Source organism: Palaemon carinicauda, chromosome 7 (genome assembly GCF_036898095.1).
Source record: "Palaemon carinicauda isolate YSFRI2023 chromosome 7, ASM3689809v2, whole genome shotgun sequence".
NCBI lineage: Eukaryota > Metazoa > Arthropoda > Malacostraca > Decapoda > Palaemonidae > Palaemon > Palaemon carinicauda.
In genome coordinates, this window is record NC_090731.1 from 121,456,170 (window position 1) to 121,466,169 (window position 10,000).

General features: G+C 31.3%; 2 protein-coding genes across 2 annotated transcripts in view; both read left to right on the forward strand.

The window, feature by feature from the left end:
• The first annotated feature begins 5,961 nt into the window (after positions 1-5,961).
• On the forward strand, positions 5,962-7,749 carry LOC137644511 (uncharacterized). The gene is made up of 2 exons (XM_068377480.1): positions 5,962-6,052; positions 6,404-7,749. Exons 1-2 carry the CDS (start codon positions 5,962-5,964, stop codon positions 7,747-7,749), a joined length of 1,437 nt encoding a protein of 478 aa, XP_068233581.1.
• Positions 7,750-7,869: 120 nt separating this feature from the next.
• Positions 7,870-10,000, forward strand: part of LOC137644512 (uncharacterized) — a 2,156-nt gene continuing 25 nt past the window's right edge. Inside the window, exons 1-2 of the mRNA XM_068377481.1 lie at positions 7,870-8,425; positions 8,884-10,000. The exon at positions 8,884-10,000 is cut by the window's right edge and continues 25 nt beyond it. Coding sequence (XP_068233582.1) covers positions 7,870-8,425; positions 8,884-10,000 — 1,673 coding nt within the window. The remainder of the gene's footprint in view (positions 8,426-8,883) is intronic.

Consider the following 10,000-nt stretch of genomic DNA (forward strand, 5'->3'; position numbering starts at 1 on the left):
GCCTCCATACTTCTTTACCACAGCAACTGTATTATCAAGATGTATATTTAACCTGTAAAATTTGCAATATAAAGACTTTGGTATATAAGATACTACAAATGTGCCATTAAGCATCCACTGTGCTTTCGCAATTGAAAACACCGAATAGTAACGATAAGATGATGATTGAATTACGTATGTATTTTCCCATTGTTATCCATTCAGCAGACCCCTACCACCAACACAAACTAGACAATTTCAGTTTCATGTTGGGATTCTCTGTCATCAATTTCAAAGTGTCAATTACTTTCTTCAATTTTAACTAAATTAGATGAATTATTAGCGGTAGGTCTTGATTTACTGTGATCAGTTTATCAACTGTAAAGAAATCCGTAAAGTATAAACCCTTGGAAAAAATAAGAATATTGAATGTGGCATTACCGTATGATAATAACGGCGCTGCTTTCCATTATGGTATCGGGAGACATACGGTTCTGATACTATGAAAGGAAAAGGAGAGCTTATTACCTTTTAGCATAAAGGCTATGATTTATAATACTATCGATCATACCAAATAAGACGAACTCCCGTAGCAGAAAGGTAAGAACTTGGGTATGGTGTAAGAATACTCTCTCTCTCTCTCTCTCTCTCTCTCTCTCTCTCTCTCTCTCTCTCTCTCTCTCTCTCTCTCTCTCTCTCTCTCTCTGACATATCAAACTCTGTTGTCTGGTTATAATACTTATAAATGATAATATCTCTTGATATATCAGACGAAAATATAAGTACTGTTCCTTCTTTAACTTAAAAAAAAAACGTTCTAGTATAATTTTATCTGAGCAAATGTTTGTATGATTGCATGTTATATGTTAACAATTGCCTTAAGTGAAAGTAAGTGTATGAGATTATTCGGTTCTATCTTCCTGTTTTTTTCAAAGGATAGTTTTAATTCCATTATTTTTTATTTTAATCTACTACTACTATTTCTTAAGGTTTTATATTCAGGTTGGCTCTCGTTATTTCTAAAACATCCTTTATATTTTCTGTGTCAAGTTTCTCTGAAGAATTGTAGCTCCCTTTTATTTTCTTAAACTTCTTCAAGATAACGATAATTTCATCAGTAATAACTGTATTTCATGGAATGTGGATATAATTTTACAGAGGAATTATAAAACCAGAGTAGAAATTGCTTCACTATCTCTCTCTGGGTTATTATCATATTTTCCTAACATTTGTAACTAGAAATACACATGTTCACAAAATTTCATACACAAAGATATATGTATGTATATATACATATATATATATATATATATATATATATATATATATATATATATATATATATATATATATATATATATATATATATACATACATATATATATATATATATATATATATATATATATATATATATATATATATATATATATATATATATGTATATATATACTGTATATATATATTATATATATATATATATATATATATATATATATATATATATATATATATATATATATATATATATATATATATATATATATATATAATTTTAAATGGTCTCCATAAGGCACTAGAAAAGTTGGAAGACCTAGGCCTACATGGTTGAGGAATATGAAACGTGAAGGAGATGATGATTGGAGAAATATTGGTTTAAAACCATAAAATGGAGACGACTGGTGGAATCTAATCCAGGCCCCTTGTGTCAATATTCGTAGAACGACATGATGATGATGAATACATACATATATATATATATATATATATATATATATATATATATATATATATATATATATATATATATATATATATATATATATATATATATATGTGTGTGTGTGTGTGTGTGTGTGTATTCATATATACATATATAGATATATATATATATATATATATATATATATATATATATATATATATATATATATATATATATGTGTGTGTGTGTGTATGTGTGTGTGTATTCATATATACATATATATATATATATATATATATATATATATATATATATATATATATATATCTATCTATATATATATATATATATATATATATATATATATATATATATATATATATACATGCATATATATATAAATATATATATATATATATATATCTATATATATATATATATATATATATATATATATATATATATATATATATATATATATATATATATATATATATATATACATATATATATATATATATATATATATATATATATATATATATATATATATATATATATATATATATATATATATATATATATATATATATATATATAGGAATGGTCAAAATAACACTACTAAGAAAAATAAATATCCGTTTTAATTTTTTTCATGAAATATTCGATGATACGCGGAAAAGTGCAGTCAATCATTTTAAAAGCACAAAGTTGCCTTAGCATGCAATGGATAAAAGTATAAAAAAAGAATTCCTAAAGAATGCAGTTGTAGGGAGAATCACCCAGGCCTGTCAAAAATACTTTTTGAGTCGGAATTAGGTACAGATTATAGTATTTTATCCTATGCAAGGGTAAAAAAAATAAAACCTTACCTTTCACAAAAAATAGCAGTAATAAACTAACTGATGATATATCGCACAAATCTGTTCCAAAAGTGTGGTCTATTTACCCAATTTTCAAACACTTTAACATGTTCTATCATTGCTGGCATACAATAAAATCATCAGTACTAACTTCTCAATAGATAATATCGAAATAAAACAGAAATTCAGAAATTTAGATACATTACATATTAATTCAGGAAATGTAACTAATCAAATTCAATCAATACTAATATTATCCTAAAGTCAAACCAATTAATAGATTTGATAAGCAATCAAGGAGCCCCTGATAAATTATTATTCTCTAGTTACATATTTCATTTTGATGAATAGCTTTGTCTGAGTTTATTTTCTACTCCGACTAGTTTTTTATAGAAGCAAGCTTTTTATGCCATATCATATTGATAATCGAAGCTCAACTAATCCTCGTGAAAGGGATCTACAAGTCATAGATCTCTTTCCAATCATTGCATGGTAGTTTGTATGGAATAAGTTCTATTCAAATAAGATTTAATTAACATACTATCTATGGTTTGGGAACAATGAAAAATGAGCGGAATGCTGGATTTGAATTGTGCAACCAGTTTCTTTTAATTTTTTTTAACATGAAGATTTATTTGTTTTGTTACAGACTATTAGTTTGTCATATAAAGGACCTTTGCATTACATTATATTTTTTTTCAAGTTAGAAAAAAGAACAATGTTAGATGATAAAGTCAAAACTAGAAGTGGATAAAGTTGTTATCCCAGTTTCATAAAAAAAAAAGCATATTTATATGTCTTGATATTCGAATGTTCAGGATGGGCAATTTACAGAGGTCCCTTGCCCAAATAAGATTTTATCTTATCGGTAGGATCAAACATATCAAGTCTACTATAAAAAAATAATTGAAATCATATCTATTATTATTGCAGATTGTGAATATATCATTTCCTCTTTATAATAAAGATCAATTGTGTAGTCTTATATATATATATATATATATATATATATATATATATATATATATATATATATATATATATATATATATATATATATATATATATATACATATATGTATACATATATATATAATTATGTATATTATATATATATATATATTTATATATTTATATATATATATATATATATATATATATATATATATATATATATATATATATATATATATATATATATATATATATAAACGTATATTTATAATATATATTTATATATATAAATATATATATATATATATATATATATATATATATATATATATATATATATATATATATAAACGTATATTTATAATATATATGTATATATATATATATATATATATATATATATATATATATATATATATATATATATATACATATATGTATACATATATATATAATTATGTATATTATATATATATATATTTATATATTTATATATATATATATATATATATATATATATATATATATATATATATATATATATATATATATATATATATATATATATAAACGTATATTTATAATATATATTTATATATATAAATATATATATATATATATATATATATATATATATATATATATATATATATATAAACGTATATTTATAATATATATGTATATATATATATATATATATATATATATATATATATATATATATATATATATATATATATATATATATATATATATATACATATATATACGTATATTTATAATATATATTTGTTGACTTTAGAAAGGTGTCTTCTGCTTATTCACTTGAAAGGAGTTTCCTTATAGTGTGTCTGAAATAGCACCACCCTTTTCTTTTATAACTCATGTTCCAATGTTTTTGTTAGTTTTCTTGGTTATATATTTAATTCTGTTTCTCTTACTTGAAGTGTATATTGAAGTACAATTAATTTAGTATTTGATATTTAAAAGTCATCATATTTATGTGTGTGAATTTTATAACTATTTTTGCTTAATGTAAGTCTCATTATATTTACTTAAGAGTTTAGTTGTTCTAATAAAATCAGAGTTTTTAAGAAAAACATGGTGTTTCCTTCTAGCCCAAGGCTCTCCTTTTTCCATACCTTCCTGTACGATGTGGGCTTAAATATCCTCCACATTTTGGTGCCCAGACCCGGGAACACTCCCTCTAAGAAAATAAGTAAGTTGTGCAGTGAAGATAATGGAGAAGTTAAAGAAGACTAGGACTACATGTCGAGGGTGGGTGACAAGAGCTTCTAAGGCACTGAGTGACCTTCTGGAGTCTTCCACCACAACTATTAGTCAATTTGAGTATACTATCAAGGAATACGACCAGAGACTAGCTAAGTTGGATGAAGTCCAAGAAGCAATAGAAATTGAGGTAGCTGAAGAAGAACTAGAACCACTTTTGGATGAAGCCCATGAGTTTAGAACAATAATTGTGCAGCCTAGGATACAAGCTGATAAGGAAGTTGGCAGCAGCAGCGTGTCCTGGTTCTAAAGCTGGTAGTATAAGTGGACAGTCTTCATCTCGAGAGTCAGATATCACCAATGTCAAGTTACCCAAGCTGGAGCTACCGAAGTTTAGTGGTGAAGTGACCCAATGACAGTCCTTCTTGGATCAACATAATTCCCACATCGATGCAACAGACCTTCCAGTGATCAGTAAGTTCACTTATTTGCTGTCTTTGCTGGAGGGAGATGCCAGGAATGTTGTGAAGGGACTAGCTCATACCAGTGGTAATTACCCGGTTGCCTGCAAACTACTGAAGGAACGCTACTACAAGCCAGAAAGGATTATTTTTGCTCATGTTCAGGCATTGTTAAATGGTGAGGTCAACATTAATGTCAGCGGACCCAAAGGTGTGGCACAGCTGTGGAAATTATGAGATGACATTCTAATTCACATCCGCAATTTGGAGGCGCTAGGCATCACAGGAAAACAATGTGAAGTGTTTCTTGCACCTATCATCCTCTCCCGTTTGCCAAGTGAACTGCGGCTAGAGTGGGCCAGGGATGGTGATGGACATGAGAGTGATTTAGATTGGTTATTGACATTCTTAGACAAGGAAATTTCAAGATTCGGAAGGTCTGAAGCCTTTAAGGGAAAGAGTAGTAGTGAAGTAAAGAAAATTGAAAATAAGAGTTCTAAAGACAACGTGTATTCAGCCGCAGCCCTTCATGCTTCGTCCAAGCAAGAAAACACAATGTGCAGTTTCTGTGCCAAGAAACACAAATCAGAAAACTGTTATGGTGTGCTAGAATTGAATGGAAAGGAGCGAGGTGAAAAAATAAGAAATTTAGGCCTATGTTTCAAGTGTATGAAGAATGGACACATTATCAAGAGACTGTAAAGCTCGTACAAGGTGTACAAAGTGTAACGGTGCCCATTCTACCTTAATGTGTGGTGTTAGGCTGGAAATGAACCTTAAGAAGGAGAAAAGTGAAGCAAAGGAAGGTGCTGTTGGCAGTGACAAGCCTGGCGATGTGGCACTTCTAACAGGGCAAGGTGGTAACTGTGCCATTTTACAAACTGCCAAAGTTTAGGTGAGTGGTAGTGATGGTACTGTTGTCACTGCTCAGGTAATGTTTGATAATGGTGCAGACAGGTCTTATATTAGTAGCAAATTTGTGAAGAAGTGTAAACCACAATGGATCACTAGTGCACCTATGCCATACTCTAGTTTTGGTGGTCATAGTAGTGGAAAAAATTAACACAGAACTGTTTATGAGTTAAAGTTGTGGGACTCCGACAAGAAAGTGGTACGTATTATTGCTGTGGAGATTCCCAGAATATATCAACCCTTGGTTAGACCTATTGTACCAGATTCAGTGCTTAACTCTTTTTCTCATGTTGTATTAGCTGATTATTACCACCATGATTCTCCCATTGAGATTGATATACTGATTGGTCTAGATTTCTACTGGACACTGATTTCTCCTGTAGATGCCTTCCAAATTAACCATGCCGTAGCCATGAAGTCTCTCTTTGGTTATATCTTGAGTGGCAGGCTGTATAAAACCAATGACTCTTGTAACTACTCTGTACCACAATTATTGTGTATCTCATCTGTTTCAGATTCAGATTTATGTAAGTTTTGGGATTTGGAAACTATAGGGGTTAAGCCTAGGGAACTTGTTGAAAGTTATAGTGAAACCAAAGTTTTCAAAGAATTTGAGAGTATTGTGAAGTTTGTGAATGGTCGCTATGAGGTTGCACTGCCATGGAAGGATGATTCTGCTAAGGAAAAGCTTTTGAATAATTTTGTCCTAGCCCATAAAAGGTTAGGTAGGCTAATGGTTAAGTTAGAACACGATAAGGAGCTTAAGAAAGAGTATCAAAAAGTGTTTGATAGTTATGAGTCTGATCACATAATAGAAGAGGTACCAAGGCAGGAAATTTCAGGTGTGAATTCTGTGTACTATATGCCTCATCGTCCAGTAGTTAAGTTAAGTAGTTCAAGTACTAAGATAAGACCTGTTTTTTATGCCTCTGCCTCTTGTTACAATGGTGTATCATTGAATGACTGTTTGTCCTCAGGCCCATTACTCAACCCTGACTTGGTTGAGGTGCTCATTCGCTTTCGTCGTTGGCCCATTGCGGATACAGCTGATATAAGAAAGGCCTTTTTGCAAATTAGTGTACAAGAGAAAGACAGAGATGTTCCTAGATTTTTGTGGCCAAGAGATGATGGTACAATACGGTACATGAGATTCACACGTGTACCCTTTGGTAACACAGCGAGCCCATTTCTGTTAAATGCCACAATCAAACATCATTTGGATAAGTATCCCCCAACTAGTGTAGTGCTAGATTTGAAGGCTAACATGTATACAGACAATTGGTTGAGTGGTACAGATTCTGCTGTAGAAGCACCTGATAAATTTTGTGAAGCTGATGCTAGTATGGACCTTACAAAACTTGTATCAAATAGTTTGCTAATTACTTCTCAGTTATGTGACAAGGTACCCTTTATAAATTCTGATGAACCCAATATTGTATTAGGCCTGAAGTGGTGTAACTCACTGGACAGTTTCTCCTTTGATGGCATAAACTCAGATTCCTTTGTAGAAGTAGTCTCTACTAAGCGAAGTATCCTTAGTGTGATAGATAAGATTTTTTACCCTTTAGGATTAATTAGTCCATATGTTATGTATGGCAAGATACTCTTTCAGGAACTCTGGAAACTGGGTTTGAGTTGGGATTAAGAAATGCCATCAGAGTTGAAGCTAAAGTTTCAAAGATGGCTCATTAGTAGTCAGCATTTTAAGAATTATCAGATAGATAGATGTTATTTTTCACTAAAGGCCTAGGGGAAGCTTAGTCATATGGAGCTACATGGGTTTGGTGATGCCTCTGAAAAGGGCTATGGGGTTTGTGTGTACCTGCGAGTGCCTGTGGAGAACGGCTCATACAAGGTGTCATTAGTATCCTCTAAGTCAAGAGTTGCTCCCATAAAGATAATTACATTACCGAGGTTAGAACTCATGGGATGTCTTTTGTGTTCACGATTAGTCAACTTTGTGAAGAATACCCTTAAACTAGAAAACAGTGTTAGAGTTAGGTGTTGGACAGATTCTACCATTGCTCTGTCATGGATTCAAAGAGATGCTAGTAAGAAGGACCTATTTGTAGCTAATCGGGTAAAGGAAATCAGAGAGTTAACACCTCCCAGTTGCTGGCAACATTGTGTAAGTAAGGACAATCCCGCTGACCTGATAACACGAGGTCTGTTGGCAGACAAGCTTGTGGATAGTACTATGTGGCTCTATGGGCCTAGTATGTTAAAAGAATCCCAATACCAGGAAAGGGAAGATAACCCAGTTAAGTATAAAGATGAAATAGACATAGAAAGTACTGCTGTCTGTCTTAATGTACAAGGCGGTGAGTCAACCCTTTGATAGATTTAGATCGATACAGTAAATTAAGCAAGGTGTTAAGAGTTACAGCTTATGTCTTAAGATTTATCATAAATTGTAGAAATAGTAATAACAAAGTGACAGGCCCTCTCATTACTGAAGAGATTGATTTTGCTAAGTTGAAGTTGATTTACTGCATCCAAAGAGAAGTGTTTTCTGCAGAAATAAAGGTACTTTTGGGTAAAAAGGCTATCCCTCAATGGTGTAAATTAAGAAATTTTGACCCCTTTCTAGATGATAAAGGCTTAATAAGAATTAGGGGACGTCTTGAGTTTTCTAACTTGAACTAGGACACTAAACATCCTGTCATAATTCCATAGGGTCAATTTGCTAAACTGTTGATCAGATTTCAGCACAGGTTTTTAAAGCATGCAGGTGTGGATACCGTAATTTCATCCCTACGGAATAACTTTTGGATTATAGGAATGAGGAGATTAGCTAAGACAGTAATAAAGGAATGTTTAAGTTGCCGTTGGCATAATTCAAAATCTTGTAGTCAGCCTGTGGCTCCATTACCTAAAGAAAGAGTAAGGACTTTTCCACCCTTTGATGTAACAGGCTTAGATTATGCAGGCCCCCTCTTTTGTGCGGATTGTCCTAGCAAGAAAGTTTATGTATTGTTGTTCACTTGTGGTGTTGTAAGAGCCGTACACCTAGAGCTTACAGAATCTTTATCCTTGCCTGACTGCTTATTGGCTATAGGAAGATTTGTTGCCAGAAGAAGTTTACCTAGTGTTATATATTCAGATAATGCAAAGACTTTTGTAGCTGCTAGGTATGAAGTACAAAGGCTGTATGGCCACTTGGCTCCCAAATGGAGCTTTATTGCCCCTCATGCTCCCTGGTGGGAGGGCTGGTGGGAGAGACTCATTAGGTCAGTTAAGCTTGCCTTGAGAAAGACACTGAATCTGAACTATGTAAGTAAGAGTGAATTAGAAACTATACTAGTAGAAATAGAGTCCTGTATTAATTCCAGACCATTGACCTATGTAAGTGATGAACTTGACTCCATTCATTATCTCACTCCATCACATTTTATCCTAGGAAGAGCCCCACACTGTAAATCCTTAATAAATTTTGAGCCATGTAAGGTGACTTCTAGGGACTCTAATGAAAGAGAAGTTTTAAGAAACAAGAACCTAGAACATTTTTGGAAAATTTGGAGTAACAATTATCTAACCAATTTGCCTCAAGTTGTTAAAGGATTCAATAAAAAATGTGATTTGTCTAAGGGTGACCTTGTGTTGATAAAGGAGGCTAACCTCCCTAGATTGAAGTGGCCTCTTGGGGTTATTGTAGATGTTTTTAAAGGTAGAGATGGACTTGTAAGAAGTGTAAGGCTCAAAACTAAAAAGGGAGAAATGACTAGTCCCATTCAAAGATTGTATAATCTTGAAGTAGGTAGATCTGAGGATTTGATTACTACTGATGCATCCTGTGAGGATTTTGATAGAGATGTATGTGATAATCCTCAAATGCCTATTCATACTGTTAGTGATGAGGATGTACTTCCAAAGTCTAAGTCTGGTAGAGTAATTAA

What these genes read in the sequence shown, in the direction of transcription:
- LOC137644511 (XM_068377480.1), top strand. Translation starts at nt 5,962, where the DNA reads ATGAACCTTAAGAAGGAGAAAAGTGAAGCAAAGGAAGGTGCTGTTGGC. An exon ending in ACTTCTAACAGGGCAAGGTG is followed by an intron (nt 6,053 to 6,403) that starts GTAACTGTGCCA and finishes ATGTTGTATTAG; the next exon opens with CTGATTATTACCACCATGAT.